Source organism: Gouania willdenowi, chromosome 15 (assembly GCF_900634775.1).
Source record: "Gouania willdenowi chromosome 15, fGouWil2.1, whole genome shotgun sequence".
Lineage (NCBI taxonomy): Eukaryota > Metazoa > Chordata > Actinopteri > Blenniiformes > Gobiesocidae > Gouania > Gouania willdenowi.
Window position 1 is genome coordinate 33466250 of NC_041058.1, and position 22341 is coordinate 33488590.

General features: G+C 36.8%; 1 protein-coding gene across 1 annotated transcript; it reads right to left on the reverse strand.

Annotated features, from left to right (window-relative positions):
- Positions 1 to 421: 421 nt before the first annotated feature.
- Positions 422 to 21983, reverse strand: LOC114477066 (transmembrane protein 254-like). Its single transcript, XM_028469144.1, has 4 exons — positions 21858 to 21983; positions 11339 to 11442; positions 3855 to 3914; positions 422 to 983 (listed from the first exon to the last, which is right to left on the reverse strand). Exons 1-4 carry the CDS (start codon positions 21942 to 21944, stop codon positions 863 to 865), a joined length of 372 nt encoding a protein of 123 aa, XP_028324945.1. The 5' UTR covers positions 21945 to 21983; the 3' UTR covers positions 422 to 862.
- Positions 21984 to 22341: the final 358 nt, after the last annotated feature.

Consider the following 22341-nt stretch of genomic DNA (forward strand, 5'->3'; position numbering starts at 1 on the left):
AGCTAATAGATAAAGTGGTTGTACTGGTTATAAGAGGGGGTAGGATTAAATAAGTCAGACTTATTCCTAATCCTTTTTTAAACCTACAGTATAAATGTTTGAAATCTCTCTTTGTGTTTTTCACTTGTTTTGGAAACAACTTGTTTGTGACATTCTTTTTATTTTATATGTATTGTTTTTTGTTTTTACGTGTTCAACAATAAATAAATCAATATTAAATCAATACGTTTGTCTGACCTGTGAGATTATTAGCATGTTAGTGATAGCATGCTAATTGGTTTCAATGTTAAATTCTTCTTGAAAAATTTAAACTAACATAATAAAAAACATTATTAAAAAAACAAACATTGGTTGCGCAGTTTGTTTATTCCCAGCATGTTATTATAAAAAATTTAAACTAACATTATAAAAAAAACAAACATTGGTTGCGCAGTTTGTTTATTCCCAGCATGTTATTATAACGGTTTACCTCATTATGATACATCTCACTGTAAAAAGGATATTTCTAGTTTGCACAGCAACAAATTAGCATGTTAGTGTTAGCATTAGCATCACGTATGAAGGTAGTCGTCAGTATAAAAGAGGAGACAAAGCTCAGAGGCACATCTTGGTTTTTGAAATAAGAACACAAAGTTATTTTCTTCATATAGTTTCTCTCTTTTTAAACAAATAATGCTTTAAACCTGTGGAAACATGTGAACAGCATTCAGCTCTGAGTATTGTAAACATTAGAGTTGGTCCACCATAAAAGCGGGTTTCATTATTAAATATGATGTAAAATACTGTATTTCACAGTAATCAGGAGGAATAAGCACCTTATAGAGTAAATAAAACTCAAAGGTAATGAAGTGATGAAGGTGAGTTACTGATGTTTGGGACGTTCAGGGTTGAACTTTAGCAACAGGCCGAGGGAGGCCACGCCAAACAGAAAGGTCTGGAAGAACCAGAGGCAGCGGGAGCTCACGCTGGTGATGCCTTTCACACTGCATGGAAACAGGAAACAGGAAGTGAGTCAGACCTGTGAGATACCTGGGCTGCGTCCGAATAGTCCCTCCTATCTCCTTTCCCATAACCCAGTGGATGACGTCACAAGCTTAAGGAAAGGTGTTGGGAAAGGAGTTATGTAAAGGCCATCACGTTTGCTTTGACAATGAGACACTTCCACTAGGTGACTTAATAATCTGAGGTTAGTGACGTCTGCTGTGGATAAAAACTACAAATTTTCGGTATAACACTCTCCTCTGATATAATCTCAAATCACACGGTTTGAATATAAATCAGGTTACCATGGCTACGAGGAACAAAAGTGAAAAGAACGTCACATTGAGAATCACACTCACTAATATGAATTACATTGAATAAAACATAATGTGGCTAAAAATGTCTGATCACTTTTCATTGAACCACACAGTGTCTGTTTTATGTCAGTTATAATCTGATCATATGTCTGCATATCATAATATATGGGTTTTAGATTATTTATTTAACGTTGTTCAACGCATATTATTGCATTTGTACGGTCCAATTCTCTAAAAGCAAAAGAAAAGAGGCTCAATGCTTCCTTTATAACCTCCTCTAGCCTAGGAAACACTGATACATCCTTTACCAAAGGAGAACACATAATGCTGACCCACAATTCATTGCGGCGACAACATTTAAAGGGACCTGATCATCAGAGCGTTCACGAAAAACTCACAATGACCGACAAGGGACTGGGATCATGTAAATTACCAATGCAATAATATGCCTTGAACAACTTTAAATAATCTAAAACCCATGTATTAGTTTTAGTATTAGTATTAGTATTAGTATTAGTATTAGTATTAGTATTAGTATTAGTATACTCTGTGGTTGTAGAAAAGCGGATCAGAGACATTTTAGTCACATTATGTTTTATTCAACATAATTACTTCACCTAGGAATGCTTTGTGTGGTTGTACATGTGTATGTCTACAACGTTATGTAGGCCTATATCTGGCATAAATGTAACAATTTCATAAAATCATACTTATTTTGGATTAATATTGATTAGTGAGTGAAAGGTGAGTGTGAACAACCATTCTCAATGTGACATTCTTTCTAGGCTTTACACCGATCTGATCGCCTATATGGGATCGGCCAATATTTTTCATTTTAGGCAAATAATGTGATCGGCTATAATGTCTTAATTCGCCGATCCGTTCATTGATGTCATTGTTGTGATGAAACTTTCTGTAGATGCTCCCACCGCATTGTTTTATTTGTCTCATTTACACCAAAGAGTTGTTTACTCTACGTGACACGACTTTATTTCAGTCATTTGTGCAAAAAGGTGAAAACCTATAGCCTGGCGAAGCCACACCCACTTCCACAGTTTTTGTAAGAAAGTGGATCTGGTGATGCCGCTGGTTCTGCTCATGTCCTCAATCCAGAATAGATCGAGCCAATAAGAGCCGAACAGGGAAAAACGTGATAAAAACACGGGGGTCAGTGAGAGCAGTAGCTATAGATGAGATTTATAACACACATAAAAACTTTAAATCAGGCGTAGAAAAATGGTAAACTTGACCAGACCCAGGTGGATTGTAAAGAATGCTGTGCTGCTCAACCTTACACAAACTGAGGGGCTCACTCATATCGATATGGCGCCGCTGCTCCCGCCCCCATCTCTGCCCCCACCCTGAGGAAGATTGGAATCAGAGTTCCAGCAAAACTGGTGAGAAAAATATCAGAAATAACTTTGTCCAAGGTGGTACTCTGGCAGCTCCCTCTACCTGAGATAAAGACATAACTGACCTTAGATCTGTTTTCAAAAGTGTATTTTATTTATTTTAATTTCATTTTATTCTTTAGTTTGTCGTATAGACATGAAGTATGACTGTTAAATAATAGTTTTCATCTTTCTTTGCACAAGCAGCTGTGAAAGACCTAATAGTGAAAGGTTATTATTATTCAAATTATTAATTATAAACATTATAAATGTTGATGCTAATGTCTCAGCCTAATACCTGCTGAACAGTTCATATTAGTATCTGTGTAACAGACAGGAATATAGACATTATCCTATTGAAAGTGTCACTTTAAGTCACTCATTGAGAGTGATGATGTCACTGTTCAGTGTTCTAAATGTGAGGAACCACTTCCTGTTCCTTATGTTGAATCTGGTTCTAAATCCCAACGCTGCTTGTTTCTGTTGTGCTTTTTAAGAAGCTAAAATAAGTTACATGAAGTGATACATAGAGAGATACTAGTAGAAGTAAATTTGCTGCTTAAAAGAAATACAATACATCCTTTGGTACCATACTGAATTGCATCATGTTGAATCACATCATATCACATTGTGTAGAATTGAATCGCCATCAAATAAATATCAAACGTATCGAGTTGTTGTCAGTGATGGAGATTCACATGCCTAATTCAGACTGCTGGAAAATTGGGAAAATGTAAAAAAAAAAAACAAAAAACAATTTCAAATATGGGCAGCTTGAATTGGTTTTGGCCCGCGAGCCCCAAATTGGACGTAAAGCCTAGTTGTTTCAGTTTGACTTTTGTTCCTCGTAGCCTGATAGCCTCTTTTCCTTTGATTTAGATTCAAACATCAGCAGTTAGAGGGAAAGAGTTACACATGCTTTTAGTCCATGTGTAGTTTTTCACAACGGCAGACGTCACCAACGTTCACCGCCGTCGGATTATTATGTCACCTAGTGGAAGTGCATCTGATTGTCAAAACAAACGTGATTTGTTTTCCAAACTCCTTCAGGATATCTCCTAACACCTTTCCTTAACCCGTGATGTCATCCATGGGGTTAAGGAAAAGTAGATATGAAAGGAGATAGGAGGGAATATTCAGACGTAGCCCAGCTCAAAGCTCTCACCTGCACACGACCAATGAAATGAGAGCCTCGGCCAGGTGGACGACCCAGGTCCACATCCACCTAAAAAAACAAACAAAAAGAAAAAAACTGCTTTAATGAAACTGCCACCATCTTTGAGAAAAAAAACATCGAAAACTTATTTAAATAGTTTGGATAATAATTAATTATATTGAGGAATTGATTCATATTTCTATGATCCAACTAAAGCTGTCCTTCCTGACACATTTCAATCTAAAATCATTTTAAAAGGTAATACATTTCATTTATTTAATGGATTTGAGCACAGCAGACTTTATTTGGATGTGTTTTAAAAGTTCCTTTATTATTAAAGACGTTACTGTCTGTGACGTCGTGCTGCAGCAAACAAACAAAACGGAGAAGCCAGCGAGCGAGAAATTGATCAATAATCCAATTCTGGGTCCATTGTGTGAAACACTTTGTCTTTATCACAGACAGATATTCTAAAGCTATGGTTCACTGTGTCCAATGTCCAAATAAAATGTGAGTATATTTGACAATAAACGTTGTTTACTTGTTTATCTCCATCATTAATTTATAGATGATTCTATTACAATGAACAGGAATCAATGAAAGCTCACCTGTGCTGTCCAGTATTCAGGGATTTATTTCACTCACTGTACACACTACTATTTTAGATGAAAAGTGGCAGAATTCATTTAAAATCACTGAATCATTTTGGATCAAATCCTTATAAATGAACAAATAACATCCATGTTGAATAACAAATTGTTACACCCCTAACAATAATTACTACAGACTTTAAACATGTGATACTCGCTGTAAAAATCACTAAAAACACAATCTGATATGAGCTCTGAAATGTGCCATTCATCAAAGAAATACTGATTTAACATGATTTGGTTAAAATAATCCATCTGACTACTAGTACTACTAGTGAATCTTTTGTTCTCACTAGTACTACTAGTGAATATTTTGTTCTCACTAGTACTACTAGTGAATCTTTTGTTTTCACTAGTACTACTAGTGAACTAAAACAGTCTACCAGTACTACTAGTGAACTAAAACAGTCTACTAGTACTTTTAGTGAACTAAAACAGTCTACTAGTACTACTAGTGAACTAAAACAGTCTACTAGTGAACTAAAACAGTCTACTAGTACTACTAGTGAACTAAAACAGTCTACTAGTGAACTAAAACAGTCTACTAGTACTACTAGTGAACTAAAACAGTCTACTAGTGAACTGAAACAGTCTACTAGTACTACTAGTGAACTAAAACAGTCTACTAGTACTACTAGTGAATCTTTTGTTTTCACTAGTACTACTAGTGAACTAAAACAGTCTACCAGTACTACTAGTGAACTAAAACAGTCTACTAGTACTTTTAGTGAACTAAAACAGTCTACTAGTACTACTAGTGAACTAAAACAGTCTACTACTGAACTAAAACAGTCTACTAGTACTACTAGTGAACTAAAACAGTCTACTAGTGAACTGAAACAGTCTACTAGTACTACTAGTGAATCTTTTGTTTTCACTAGTACTACTAGTGAACTAAAACAGTCTACTAGTACTACTAGTGAATCTTTTGTTTTCACTAGTACTACTAGTGAACTAAAACAGTCTACTAGTACTACTAGTGAACTAAAACAGTCTACTAGTACTACTAGTGAATCTTTTGTTTTCACTAGTACTACTAGTGAACTAAAACAGTCTACTAGTACTACTAGTGAATCTTTTGTTTTCACTAGTACTACTAGTGAACTAAAACAGTCTACCAGTACTACGAGTGAACTAAAACAGTCTACTAGTGAACTAAAACAGTCTACTAGTACTACTAGTGAACTAAAACAGTCTACTAGTGAACTAAAACAGTCTACTAGTGAACTAAAACAGTCTACTAGTGAACTAAAACAGTCTACTAGTACTACTAGTGAACTAAAACAGTCTACTAGTGAACTAAAACAGTCTACTAGTACTACTAGTGAACTAAAACAGTCTACTAGTACTACTAGTGAACTAAAACAGTCTACTAGTACTACTAGTGAACTAAAACAGTCTACTAGTACTACTAGTGAACTAAAACAGTCTACTAGTGAACTAAAACAGTCTACTAGTGAACTAAAACAGTCTACTAGTGAACTAAAACAGTCTACTAGTACTACTAGTGAACTAAAACAGTCTACTAGTACTACTAGTGAATCTTTTGTTTTCACTAGTACTACTAGTGAACTAAAACAGTCTACCAGTACTACTAGTGAACTAAAACAGTCTACTAGTACTACTAGTGAACTAAAACAGTCTACTAGTGAACTAAAACAGTCTACTAGTACTACTAGTGAACTAAAACAGTCTACTAGTACTACTAGTGAACTAAAACAGTCTACTAGTACTACTAGTGAACTAAAACAGTCTACTAGTACTACTAGTGAATCTGTTTTCTTCACTAGTACTACTAGTGAGATTTTGAGTGTATATTGAAAAGCTGTTGAGCATAAATTTGATATCAGTGATAACAGCCGTAGTTAAGCTCTACTAGTGCTCATGCAGTTACATGCCTCAGGTTCCTGACACGCCCACCGCGCGTAAGGAGATCAAAAGCGCGTAGTCTGTCATTGAAGGAGGTCTGAAGGAAAGGAGGCGGACTGGGCCATGATGTCATTATTTTTGGGCTGTCTAGAAATCACAGAGTTTTCCTAACGCCTGTAAATGTCATTGAAACCCGTGAAAATGATAAAGCGCACTTTTAATTTGAAACACCTTTGTTGATAAACAATGTAACAGGTTGATTTGATCAGATTATTGAGTGTGAGGATCGGACACATTTTTCTGTCTGTGCCACAGTTCAAATCTCTCTTTTCCCCCTTCACACTAACGACAGATTAATTTGTTCGTTTGTTTGTGTGGAAATCCTGATTTTATAAACTTCAGCTGAACAGCTCCGTGATATGAGAAGAGATTTGTCTCAAAAATATTCACAATTTTCACATGTATTTTTCAAATCCACAAATATATTTACAATTTCCATGTGTTTTTATTTTTTAAATTTTACCGTGGTTTTTTTTTTTTTAGATTTTCACCTGTTTTTTTTAGATTTTACCGTGTTTTTTTTTTTTAGATTGTCACGTGTTTTTTTTTTTTTTTTAGATTTTCACATTTTTTTCAGATCTACAAATACATCCCTGATTCACGTGTTTTTCTCATGTATGTGTGTATTTATCATGAATTATGATGTGTAAATCTTCAATTGTGCTTGTGGATTGAGCAAAGTGCGTTTGTGGATCGGCCCGTGTGTGAATTCATTTTTGAGACAAACGTAGTAATTATTTTATCGTTTATGATTTATCGTCAAAAACATTCTCACCGGTAAGAATATGTCATCCCACGATATAAACGATAAAATCCCATGTCTGAAATTAGCGAGGGCCACGAGCTGTTTGTCCCTCAATTTAGCCAAGAATGCCCCAAAAAAACGTGTTCCACAGGACAAAACTGCCTCTGTTTGTTGTCAACTTATTATTCTCTGGAGCAGAACGTTGTTTACGGAAGCTCTGACGTGCACCGCCACCGCCCCCTTCACACACCACTGTCTGTCTGTGTGTGTGTGAGGTGATCGTCACGGCTACCAGAAGCTACCGTGCTGTGATACATCATGGACCACTACTTGGTTAAAACCAGATAACCATCCAACAAAGTGAACCAATCCAAGTTCCTCCATCAGATCCACCCAAAGTTCCACAAACGCAGGGACAGAGATGTAGCCTGTAGCAACCTGTAGCAATGATTATGAACTGGAAGCTCAACTAAAGCTAACTATGCTAAGCTAACCCACCAACATACAGACTGAGCTAAGAGCTAACGCTAACCACTCCATATAAGGAATAATAGACCAAATAAAATGAACAAGTTTTACTGTCATAAAACCACAGAACTATTGATTTGTTATTGGTCAGATTTAACACTTGTATGGAAGAATAAAATACTAATAATTCGTCCCAATTTGTGAAACGCAATATTTTTAAATAATATTTCACGTGTTCACAGACAAAGCTGGTCCCATTAGACTAATGTAACTATTGAGATTATTACACATAAATATACTGAATGATTAAATCATCAGCTTGATCTGGTTTAATTATAGGAAATCAGAGAAATATTTATTAACCATAACTTTATGTAACTCATAAGATGAATGAAACAAGATTAAGCAGCAGTAAAAACACTGATGGAGTTATTTTTGCCTTTTTTTTTTTTTACAAAATAATTTTATTTCAAACGAGGAAATAAATGAATTACATACAATAATACTAATAGAGTGACCCACATGCATAAATAAATTCCATAAAATATCAGCTCAACTCTATGAGTCAGCAGATATTGTAGCCTTTTTAATGTGTCTAATGTTGATGTATTAACATTTATTTGTGTTTGTAAAGAACCTGTTCACACTAAGTTGTGAATTTTTTATTATTACATTTTATTTATAGTTTTTATTTATCGTGATTTTTATCGTTATCGTGATAAATACCAGAAATTATCGGGATAATTTTTTTTGTCAATATCACCCATCGCTAGTAAGTACCGTCTAGATAATTTCATATGCTTTTTTATATGTGGAACAGCGGGCTCTCATAAACCACTAAATGTGTCTCAAACATTGGTTTCCTAAAGTTTTATCTACAAATTCAAAACAATGTGTGCAAACTGTAAATTATTTAAAAAGAAAGTATTATGACTTGAATTGTAAATAAATAGGGTCTCCTTTGTACATTGTAGCTAAATATTGTCTCCTATTGACAGAAGTGTGATAAAATGGCCTCTACAGCATAAAATAATCCTGTTTAAATCAATTACAAAAAAAAACCTAAAAAGGAACTACGAACATTTCCCAACAGTTTTTAATCAATTGTTTAATCTCTCCGAGTACCCCCTGCAATATGCTCATGTACCCCTAGGGGTAAACGTACCTCAGTTTGGGAATCGCTGGTGTAGAGCACCACCATCCACTAGGGGGCAGTAATGAGGCATCTGCTAATCACGTCACCACAATCACCACAGTCTAAAACAATACATTTTCAATGTCTCGTATTTCTTTTTTTTCTGTTTTTTTTAATAGTATGTGGCCCCTAAAGAGGAAATAAAATAAGTGTGAAACTTGACTTGGTTTTTTAACGCACAAATCTCTGCTCAGTACAGTTTTCCAGTGCTGTTTGCATTTTTTGATCTTTGTCTTTATTGTTTTTTTGACTTGGTTGTGTCAGTGTGTGTGTGTGTTTGTGTGTGTGTATATACACACATTATTCTTCCTTTGATCTTAGCCCCTTGCATTGTTTTGAAATATTTTCTGTTTACTGCTTATTGTTGTCACTGGCAGCCCGTTCTAAACGACATAATGTATAACCCCACTATACAGCTGTTGTATGCTGTCATATCTATATTTGTGTTATTAAATACATTAAAAAGAAAGAAAAAAAAACAATTACTGCAGTTTTTCTGATTATAATACAACACTTGGTTTAACAACAAATATTTTATCATATTTTTAATACATTTTTATTAAACATTAAAAAATGTTTGATGACACTTCTCTTGATGCATGTGATGATATATTTTATATAACACAGAGTAAAAATGGCATAAGTCCCCAGTGCACCAGTTTGGCCCAATAAATGATCCTCACCACACAGAGAATCAGATATTAATAATTTACCAATAAACTAATCAGGCTGCACTTCAAGTATGACAAAAAGAAGGAAATAAAAAAGGATACCTTCTAAAACTCTTTTAGTGTTAATGAATTATTAAAACCAGAATCTTTAAATTGATTAAATAGATTTTTAATTTTTTTAAATTTTTTTAATAAAAACTCATTAAAATTATGAAAAAGTATTTTTTGACAGGTGGAGGAGTTCAAGTACCTCGGGGTCTTGTTCACGAGTGAGGGAAGGATGGAGCGAGAGATCGACAGGCGGATTGGTGCGGCGTCTGCAGTGATGCGGAGTCTGCACCAGTCCGTCATTGTAAAAAGGGAGCTGAGCCAAAAAGCGAAGCTCTCGATTTACAGGTCGGTCTACGTTCCAACCCTCACCTACGGTCATGACCCAAAGTTCATGACCGAAAGAACAAGATCACGGGTACAAGCGGCCGAAATGAGTTTCCTCCGTAGGGTGGCTCGGGCACCTAATTAGGATGCCCCCTGAAAGCCTCCCTAGTGAGGCGTTCAGGGCACGTCCCTCCGGAAGGAGGCCCCGGGGAAGACCCAGGACACGCTGGAGAGACTATGTCTCTCGGCTGGCCTGGGAACGTCTCGGGGTCCCCCCGGAAGAGCTGGAGGAAGTGGCCGGGGAGAGGGAAATCTGGGCCTCCCTACTGAGGATGCTGTCCCCGCGACCCGGAAACGGCTAAGTGGGAGAAGATGGATGGATGGGTGGATTTTTTGACAAAGCAAGTGTTGTAGTGTGAGCAACAGAACTCCTTTGATGGTTGAATAGAGTTATGTCATTAGTATACAGTACATTAGAGTGAAATTAATAAACTGTATTACTAATAAAAATCCATACACATGAATAAAAAGTATTTTTTCTCAAATCAAGTGTTATACTATGATCAGCAGGAGACAAAGGAAGGCTGCAGTGATTGTGGTGACACTGCAGTGAATACCAATAACGTTATTAGACATTCTTGTGGCACGTGTTTTTGTGTTGTAAATGCCTCATTACTGCCCCCTAGTGGATGGTGGTGCTCTACACACATGGATCAGCAGGTGTGTGTGTGTGTGTGTGTGTGTGTGTGTGTGTGTGTGTGTGTGTGTGTGTGTGTGTGTGTGTGTGCGTGTGTGTGTGAAGCTGCGTTATGATTGTCTTAAAAATTCATTCACACACGGGCCGATCCACAAACTTTACACAATTGAATTGCAACACATGATAATTCATGATAAATACACACACATAAATGAGAAAACACGTGTAAATCATGGATGTATTTGAGGATCTGAAAAACATGTGAAAATCTAAAAAATACATGTAAAAATAGTAAATATATTTGTGGAGTTAAAAAAACACATGTGGAAATTGTGGATCTATTTGTTAATATTTTTGAGACAAATCTCTCCCCATACTGTGACGCTGCTCCCACCGTGCTCCCAGGAAAAGGAGTGGATGAATAAATTATAATGCAATGTAACGCATGTTCCGTCTAGAACTGGTAAATGTGAACATATCATAAATGCTGATGGCCAATCTTTTGGCGTGCTTGTACTACAATGTGTGCTGTTGGGATTCACTTTTCGTAACAAAATAAAGTTTTTAAAGGCTTTATGTAAGAAATAAATTATAACTATGATGCTGTAATTTTAGCTTTTGGCTTTAAAGAGTGGCACTGCTTACTTACAGCAACTATAAACATAGGAAATGAGGACTATTGGACTGGGATGACACCAGTACGGAGGACTGGGACGACGCTACTGTGATGATGGAAACTGCAGAAAAAGGTTGAAAATCTTACATTTTGTACAGAACGTGGGAGTAGTTGTCCACCAGGTAAGAGCAGAAGCTTCCAAACAGTCCCAGATAACTGAGGGGGAGTTTCTCTGGTACGTACACGATGCACTGGGAAAACAGGAGCCTTCAGTCAAACACCCCCCATGCACCATGATAATGCAACAACACAAAACAAAGAAGTCAGTGTGTGACAGTCCAATGATGTCATTGAATTCAGGGTGACTACAGGTAGGAAGAAGTTAGATTTTACATTTTTTAAAAACCAGCAGTCACCCTGGAATTGTAATTGAACATGGGTAATTTAAAATGGAAATGTAATTGAAAAATGTACCTGTAATTGACCCCAACCCTGATGTGGGCAAAGACAGAACAGCTTAAATTCATGTTATATGAAACTGTGTCTATATAAACTCAACATGTGCATAAGCATTAACTCATGCTGGTTGTAGTGTTAGCAAACAGGCTAACCACGTAATGTGTGTCAAGCTGCTGCTGCCTGTTGGGCAGTTAAGTTACCTCATTTAGATTTAACACTTGGATTTAGATATAACATTTAGATTCAACATTTAACATTTAGATTTAACTTTGACATTATATTTTTACAAGAAAGAAATATCACAAATTTCACAAATATTTCTGTAAATCTGGTCAAAAGTAACAAAAACCACTACATACTGTAAATGTGGTTTGTTGCTAATTTTTTTTAGCATGTGCTACTCTACAATTGGTCCCCATAGGGTTGACATGAAGAGAAGCTTTGAGTGTGAGGTTACTGGTTTGAACTGGATACTCTGTGGTGGAAATAATGAAGTGGATGACTTTACACCAGAGGCTCTTTGTAGCCGTAAACAAAGAGCTGCTTTACTAGCAAACACACAGCAACACTTTGACACAGTTTCATGGATGATTATCAGTGATGTGAAACTAAAACAGGGATTTTCATCTGTATTTCTCGTGACTGACTGAATGTGTGTTCCAGTGGATTCAGGAGAGTCTATCAAAGTCCACCTGTGTGTGACCTGTTGTTGCATCAGCAGGTATTTCAACAAAGGCCAGACGCTGCCAGCACACAAAAGATCATTGTTCCCACAGTTCTGGGTCGTTCCATGTCACTTCAACTCATTTTCACAACATCCCACGCACTTCGGTCTAAAAAAGTCTGAGATTTTTACCAATTGTTCGAGTGTAAATGCGCGATGTCGTGCCACACCAGGTATGTGAGATATTACCGTGTCAAGTTGGGACTTGATTTTTTTTAAAAAAAGGTTCATTTTGGGTTTTTTAATGAGTAATCCATGAATTTTCCTTCCATTTTCTGCGATCACAGAAAAGCAGAGGCTCTAAATTACTAAACCCCAAACCCACTTGTCTCTGCTTAATATATGTTTATTAATCCTAGTCCCACTTTTCACATTTTAGTTAAAGTATTTTAATGTTAAGTATTTAGTTGTAAAATGTCAAAGTTACTGGCCTCTAATGGTTAAACGCTGCTATTACAACTGAATTTTTCTATTGGCTGAAACAGATTCTTTGGATTCCCCTTCGTCATCAACTTTCACTGTTGACCCCGCCCCTCTTATAAAAGCTGAGAGGAGGGTTTCCTCCAATCACAGCCCTCAGTGAGCACTGATTGACAGCCAATGAGGAAGTCCACTGTGTTCTGTGTGAAACAACACCGCTGTTTTTGATTCTGGTCTAATCAGAGGGTTCATCAAACTGTGTGTGTGTATTTACAGACACATCTATGCAATGTGTGTATTCCTGTCTGTCTCAGTGTGTGTGCAGACGTGTGTGTACGTCTCATCGCTGTGTGTGTGAGGTGATGGGAGATCAGGGCTGTGTGTGAGCTTCACGTCATGATTGTGTGTGTCTGTAGTTGTAGTGATGCATCTCAACTGTGAACTCACTATGTGTATGTGTGTGTGTGTACAGACACATCAGTGTGTATTACCGTCTGTCTGTGCACAATTTGAATTTCCCCCCGAGTGGCAGGTCAGCAGAAAGCAGGGGTTTAGTTAGTCTTTAAGTGTCCTATGAAAGTAGTTTTCTAGTTCGAGCACTACAGTCCCCTCCAAAAGTATTGGAACAGCAAAGTCAGTTACTTTGTTTTTGTTATAAACTGAAGACATTTGGGTTTCAGATCAAACCATGATTATGAGACAAAAGTTCAGAATTCCAGCTTTTATTACACTAGTACAGTGCCCGTCGGAAGTATGTATTCATGTGGGAGCATAAGGGGTATATTTGCGGGTGCAAAATGTGGGTGCAATTTTCCTGGTTTAATTCTATGGGACATGTGCATGACTTCATCATCACTTTTATATTTTTTGTACGGTGTATTTTTCTGTAACGTATGTTTATTGGAGTCATGTGTATTTGTGTTTTTTTCTGTTGTCTTTTTGTGCATAAAGGTTTGCTGTTTTTTTATTTAAATTATTTTTGTAATGTATGTTTTTTTGGAGTCGTGTATTTTTGTATATTTATTGTTTTTGTTGCTATTGTAGTGTGATTCAGGAGTAATTTTGTGTATTTTTAGTATAAATATTTAGTTTTGTGTATTTTGAGCCATTTTCATATTTTTGTTGTATATTTCTGTAAATGTATGTTTTTTTAAGTCTCGTACAGTGCCCGTCGGAAGTACAGTATGTATTCATATAGTGGGAGCCTAAGAAGAGTTGTCAATTATGGGAATAATAACATACTCTGTAGCATTATAAAGGGGTATATTTGCATGTGCAAAGTAAAACAGCGTGTGCAATTTCCCTGGTTTAACTCTATGAGATATGTTTTTTTTTTTAAGTCATTTTTATATTTTTTTCGTTTGGTGTATTTTTCTGTAATGTACAGTGCCCGTCGGAAGTATGCATTCATGTGGGATGATAAGTATTTAATTTAGTGTATTTTGAGTCATTTTCATGTTTTTGTTGTCGTTTGGTGTATTTTCCTGTAATATATGTTTTATGGAGTCATTTTGTGTGTTTTTGGAGCCTTTTTGTATATTTTTCTGCATTTCTGTTGTCGTTTTGTGTACTTCCTGTATAAATATTGTTTAGTTTTTTTTTTTTTGTATAATTATTTTTTGTTGCCTTAAGTCGTGTGATTCTGGAGTCATTTTGTTTTGTTTTTTTTGTGTAGTTTTTTTGCATTTCTGTTGTCTTTTGTGTAATTTTTGTATAAATATTTAGTCTTGTGTATTTTGAGTCATTTTCATATTTTTGTTGTCATTTAGTGTGTGTGTCTGTCTAACTTTCACTAAACTTATCTATTTTCAGTAGTTAGGTGTAGTGGCAGGTGTGTCGTGAGTGAAGCTGCAGTAATCATCAGGTGGGCTTCACTATGTGGCACCGTTTACTGATCTGACTCAACACTACAGTCACTACCACCCAATGGATGGGTGTCGTGACACAGACTGTAACCAGACTAAATGGTGGTCCGTTACACGCGTAGACTAGGGTGGCCATTTCCATAACACCAAAAAGGACACTTTTCAAAACTCAACAAAGCTCGGATTAAAACTAAAAAATTATATCAAAATGATCACATAGTATAACTTTGTTGTACTCACCAAAGATGTGAAGGTCTACTTTTTATATTTCTAGCCTTTCCTGGCTGCTTCCAAGAGTTTTTTGTTTGAGAGAAATGTCTGTGCACTCCAACATGAAGTTGACACAAATTTGCAGTTCTGCCTTGACACTTTCCACATCGAGACGATTTCTCTCATTTCTCCATGCTGTGGTCATCATTGAAAAGACACATTCTGTATGTGCATTGCTGCATGGAATGGAGAAGATGTAGGTGCTGACTTTCCTCAGGTTCACCAGTGGGACATCTGCTTTGGAAAACAGCTTCAGATACCGCTCCTCACTGTGGCAACCTTCCATTTCTGGGGAGCTGAGAACAGCTTCCACCATGCTGTATTCCTCATAGAGTCCATCCATATCAATGTTTTTCAGTTTGCAGGCCTGGACTGCATCACTGTACTCTTCAAAAGACACAGCAGTTGTAAGGCTAAGCTTTGACATTTTGCTGTGAAAGCTGTTCTCAGAGAAGTCATACCTTTCACTCACATATTTATTTGCTCTTTCATAGAACTGAATAAAATCAGCCTCACATTTATTTGCCTAATCAGGATTTAGCTGTTTAAGTCTGCTGTTTACAGCAAAGCCAAAAAATGCTCCTTCAGCCTCCTCTTAAGTTTAACCTTTAAGTTCAGTCATCACTTTAAAAACAGAAGTTATGCTGAATGATTTGGCCTCAAGTGCCTCAATGCAGTCCGAGAACACCTTCAGAATGTGACTGAGGAAGAGGAGGTACATCTCGGACACTTCAGTGCGGTCCTCTGCAAAGCACTTCCATAAAATCTTTGGACATTCTTCATCACCCAGGCTCTGAAAACAGCTGGTCAGGAGCTTCCAGCACTTCAGCATTCGGTCGATGGACGGCAGCAGAGACAGCCACCTTGTGATGACGTGCTGCAGCAGGTTGCACTCATCCACCTCCACAAACTCACAAAACTCCCTCAGCTGCGCTGTTCTACTGGCTGAGATGCTAAAATGGCTACATTTTCAATATCCAGATCCATGTTTCCAGCTGCATATCTTGTGGCATTGTGCAGAATGTGTGCTAAACAGTTTGCAGCAAGCACCTCGTTTTGAGCAACTTTTAGCTTCTGATAAACACTGTTGTGTTTTCCATAGTTAACGCTGGCGTTGTCTGCTGTATATGCTGACATTTTTTGCAAATCCAGACCAGACAGCTCAAGTTTTGCCAGCAGCTGATTTGTTATAGCTTCCGATGTCTCGTTGCCGTCACTGTAAAAATCAAGCAGCGCATGCTGCAGCCCTCCACAAAGTGAAAATATCTTAAGACAATAGGGAAACACTTGGTCGTACCTTTATTTGAGGCATCAGTCGCCAGAGAATAGTGCAGTTCGTTTTCTTTTATGTAGTCCACATGCGCATGGATGGAGTAGGGTGCTAGGACATTTTCACATAAAGCTTTAGCTTTCCCACAGGTTACTCCTTTAGCTATTGTTGAGTCATTGTAGATCTCCCAGTCAACTTTTATTCCACAGTCTACACTCCTGTATGACTGGTGATGCTTGACGGCGTGATAAACTTTACAAAGTTCTGCAGCAGATATTTTCTCATCCTGGGGAGATGTGGCTTCACAGAAAAAGGAAAAAAGTGAAGAGGTGCCCGCGCTTTGATTGTTGCTCTTGTGCTTGTCTGTGCTAGCATGTCGATCGAGGGCACCTTTACCTTTGCTGCTTACGTCCACATCACAACAACACAACGTACAATATGCATGGCAGTCATCCTTCCTACTTTTGGATATGAATCCATATTCCTTTGTCCATTCAGGATTAAATGTAGTTTTTCTTTTAGGCATTTTTGCAGACTGCAGGTGGACAGGGTGGCTTCACGTTGTCTGGCTGACCTGACGTCAACGACGTCCACATGGCTAATTTCATTACGTTCAGCACTGTTAACCAATCAAATGTCCTATATTTATTTTACGCCAATTTCATCCAATAAACTACCACAAATACCTCTTAAGGGGAAGCATAATTGTATGTAGTGTTTTTTATTATTTATTGTTTGAGTTATTTTTGTTCAGGCACATTTACTTTTTCATTAGAGACCATATGAGATGGGAGAAAAAAAAGATTATGTCAAAAGGAGGACAAATGGACGTCCGGCTTAAGGCTGCGCCGGAAGACGGACAGACCTTTTAAAAACCGGACGGTCCGTCTTAAAGCCGGACATATGGCCACCCTAACGTAGACGGTGATCGATAGTGAAGCGCATCTGATCGGTGTGTGTGTGTGACCCAAAAGTACCACAAAAAATAAACGTTTTGCAACACCAAAGTCGCAAATCTCTCTCAACGGCTCTGTGTGAGTTCACCATGTACATCCCGATGCAGTGCACGCACGCGCATCAGCCGTGTGTGTGTGTTTGTTTACATTGCAGCTGCTAGCATCTTTCTTAGCACATTGTAGAATATGAGAAGAAACACTCACCGTTGCGCAGAACAAACAATAATCATAGTGGACCCATCCGCTCACAAAAACGTTACATTACTCTGTCTGAAGAAGCAGACTGTTAAAGTAATGACCATCAGCACAGGCACCGCCCACACTCATAGAGATGAAGGAGGAAGTGAAGTCTGTGACCCGAGATTTAAAGTAAGTTTGGAATCATGGGAATAATATTAAATAACCATGAAATATTAACTTAAATGACTTTTAGCGGTACAAAAACGTTTTTAATATCGACCTTTTTTTTTTTTTTTTAACCCAAACAACTGCGACACGGTGACGTCATGAACCCGGAACCGGAAGTGGTGCGCTCTTACCGAGGGAGCCGTAATTATAAAATTAATGTTTTGACCGTTTTGCGTCACCAAATTACTCCAAAATAACAGATGCACACACTCGGGGTATTTGGAACGTGGATGAATAGCAGTTGATTCACAGTTCATATGTTTCGCCTTCAAAATAGATGCCGGAAGTCGTCTCTCAACAGATGGTGCGCTAGCGCCCCCTCACACCCTGAGGTCAAAAGTTGAACAGGTTTCATTTCGGGGCCGTCCAGAAGTGAAATAAAATTAAAATAAACATTTTGAAATGACCAAATTACTCCAAAATAACAGATACACACACTTGGGGTATTTTGAACCCGTGGACCGAGTTTCAGGTCAAACTGGCACCGCATCGGGGAGATATTTGCTCCACACACACACACATCCATCCACACACACAGACCTCCCTTGAATTATAGTATAGATGGTATTTACATCTAGCTGTGTTAAACAACTCAGGACAGAGAACCTTTGGTTTGAACACAACCACTTTTTAAGTGAGTAAAAGTATCAGAAATTAACTTACAGTGAATAACATTTAATATTTGGTGACATAATCATTACTTGCAATAACTGCATCAAGCCTGTGACCCATTGACTTCACCAGACTGTTGCGTTCTTCATGTGAAATGCTTTTCCAGACCTTTACTACAGCCTCTTTCAGTTCTTGTTTGTTTCTGGTTGTTTCTCCCTTCAGTCTCGTCTTCAGGAGCTAAAATGCTCTATTGGGTGAAGGTCCAGTGATTGACTTGTCCAGTCTAAGACTTTCCACTTTTTCCCCTGATGAAGTCCTTTGTAGTGTTGGCAGAGTGTTTTGGGTCATCGTCTTGTTGCATGATGAAGCTTCTTCTGGTTAGTTTGTAAGTATTTTTCTGTAAATTTCCAGACAAAATGGTTTTATAGACTTCAGAATTAATTCTGCTGCTACCATCAAGAGTTACATCATCAATAAAGACTAGTGAGCCTGTTCCAGAAGCAGCCATGCAAGCCCAAGCCATGACATTACCTCCACCATGCTTCACAGATGAGCTTGTGTGTTTTGGATCATAAGCAGATCCTTTCTTTCTCAATACTTTGGCCTTTCCATCACTTTGGTAGAGATTCATCTTGATCTCATCAGTCCATTAAACTTTTGTGGATCATCTCTACTTCTTTGCAAAATCCATTCTGACCTTCTGATTCTTTTTGCTGATGAGTGGTTTGCATCTTATGGTATGGCCTCTATATTTCTTCTCACAAAGTTGTCTTGGAACAGTGGATTGTGATACCCTCACTCCTGTCCTGTGGATGTTAGTAGTGATGTCACTGGCTGTTGTCTTTGGGTGTTTCTTCACAGCTCTCACAATGTTTCTGTCATCAACTGCTGTTAATACCCTTGGCCGACCTGTTTCATGTCTGTTGCTCAGTACACCAGTAGTTTCTTTCTTTTTCAGGACATTCCAAATTGTTGTATTGGCTATGCCTAGGAATGTGCGATATTTTATCAAAAACATTCTCACCAGTAAGAATATGTCATCCCTCGATATAAATGATAAATTGCCATGTCTGAAATTAGCGAGGGCCACGGGCTGTTTGTCCCTCAATTTAGCCAAGAATGCCCCAAAAAAACGTGTTCCACAGGACAAAACTGCCTCTGTTTGTTGTCAACTTATTATTCTCTGGAGCAGAACGTTGTTTACGGAAGCTCTGACGTGCACCGCCACCGCCCCCTTCACACACCACTGTCTGTCTGTGTGTGTGTGAGGTGATCGTCACGGCTACCAGAAGCTACCGTGCTGTGATACATCATGGACCACTACTTGGTTAAAACCAGATAACCATCCAACAAAGTGAACCAATCCAAGTTCCTGCATCAGATCCACCCAAAGTTCCACAAACGCAGGGACAGAGATGTAGCCTGTAGCAACCTGTAGCAATGATTATGAACTGGAAGCTCAACTAAAGCTAACTATGCTAAGCTAACCCACCAACACACAGACTGGGCTAAGAGCTAACGCTAACCACTCCATATAAGGAATAATAGACCAAATAAAATGAAGAAGTTTTACTGTCATAAAACCACAGAACTATTGACTTGTTAATGGTCAGATTTAACACTTGTATGGAAGAATAAAAGCTAAACATGTCACACGTAATAACTAATGTCACTATTCATTCATCCCAATTTGTGAAACGCAATATTTCATGAGCAGTAAAAACACTATTGAAGTTATTTATGCTTATAATGTGCTTTTTTTTGTAATAATTTTATTTCAAGTGAGGAAATACATGAATTACATACAATAATACTAATAGAGTGACCCACATGCATAAATATATTCCATAAAATATCAACTCATCAACTCTATGAGTCAGCAGTAATTGTAGCCTTTTTAAATGTCTCTAATGTTGATGTATTCACATTTATTTGTGTTTGTAAAGAACCTGTTTACACTAAGTTGTGAATTTTTTCATTTTTAAAAATGTATTTACAGTCTATCATTATCGTGATAAATACTAGAAATGATTGGGATACATTTTTTTGTCAATATCGCCCATCGCTAGCTATGCCCAATGTTTTGCTTCCCGCAGACAGCTCTCTGGTCTTCTGGCAGTTTTAACAGGTGAAACCAAAGCTAAAAACAAGAACTATTTAATATTTAAACAATCAATCTAAAAGTCAACACCTAAGCAACTAGAAACACCATCAGTCACATGTTCCAATACTTTTGCTAACTTAAAAAGTGGGCGTGTTCAAACCAAAGGGTCTCTGTCCTGAGTTGTTTACACATCTAGATGTAAATACCATGAAACAAAAGCTGGAATTCTAAACTTTTGTCTCATATTCATGTTTTGATCTGAAACCCAAATGTCTTCAGTAAACAACAACTAAGGAAATGACCTTGTTGTTCCAATACTTTCGTCCTTTCAGAATGATTATTTTGTAATGTTACAGTTGGTTAATGAGGTTATATTAGCAATAAGCAGGTGTGTTTGTGTTTTTAGTTTAACTACTAAGTGGTTTCCTTGTTGCTAAAGTCAGTGACTAATGTAACTCCAACGGACTTTGTACGTTAGAATCGGACCTCGGATATCACGAAAAGTCAACACGGGCCATAAACGGCCCTCAGACTTATAAAACACACACAATGAAGACAAAACTACACAAAATAATGAACAATTAGACAAAACAGGCTAAAAAAAAACACACAAAGCAACAAAAACATGCAAATTAATGAAAAAAATTACACAAAAAGATTCCAAAAAAAGTTGAAACACACAAAACACCAATAAAAACGTGAAATAATTATTTAAAAAACACTCAAAACAACAAATATACGCAGAACATAAAAATACACAAAATGACTCCAAAGAACATTCAAATCAACAACAAAAAACAAAATAAATTATAAAAACAAAGTTACTCGAAAAGAACACAAAACAACAAATTAAAGAAAATGGCACACAAAGCAAAAACAAAAACACAAAATAAATTTGAAAAACACAAAACAACCACAAATAATATATATTTTTACACAAAATTACTCCAATATTATGTACAAAACATTGTATAATTAAATATACAAAACAAAAGCACACAAAAGGACTATAAAAACACAAAATGACCACACACAAAACAACAAAATTACTCCAAAATACACAAAGCAAGAAAAATAATACTTTACACAAAATTACTATTATATATATATACACACAATATATACAAAATGACTTAAAAAAGATACAAAGCAAAACTTAAAAAACAAAATAATTCTAAAAACACTCTCAAAACAACAAAAACGTGTCCAAAAACATATAAAACCACAGAAATACACAAAATGACTCAAAAAACACACAAAACAACAATATAATGTATTTTTAACACAAAATGATTCCAATAATATATACAAAATATCGTATTGTATAATAAAATATATGAAACAAAAACACAAAATGACTATAAAACACACCAAACAACAATCAAACATAAAAGAACAAAAAAGGAAAAGAAAGAGAAAAAAACCCCGAAACGACAAAAAATAAATAAATAAATAAATAAATAAATAAATAAATACACGTAAGACAACTCACGCGCACACGCACACTGAGGAGAAAACACAGTTGTTTCCTGTAATAAATGTAATATATAGATAATAAATGTAATAAATGTCACTTACACCAAAGAACGTGATGGCCATAGGGATGGTGAGCATCCAGAACACACTGGTTCTTTTAAAGTAGTCACATCCATCACTTTTAGCCATGGCTGCTACAGACGGTCCGTCCTGGTCCTGGTTCCGTCCTTAATATGTGACCGTGTGGAAACAGAGCCCAGAGGAACTAAAGGACCGGGAACCAACAGAGAAACAGCGCCACCTGCAGATATTACATTATTATTTTTATTATATATCGTTTCAAAAGATTAAATACATTACTGTTATATTCTACACATACAGACAATGACTAAACAAATCCCTAAAAAAATGTAACAAGTTGGATAAAATGTGAAGAAATATACACAGAATGTTCGCAAAAAATGGATGTAACCAGTTTATAAACTGCCATAGGAAATGATTGATGCTGTGTAGTATATTATATCATTATTAGGCGTTTTAAAATATGAATTTATAAATACATTCTAAATGCTGTTCTATAAGGGGC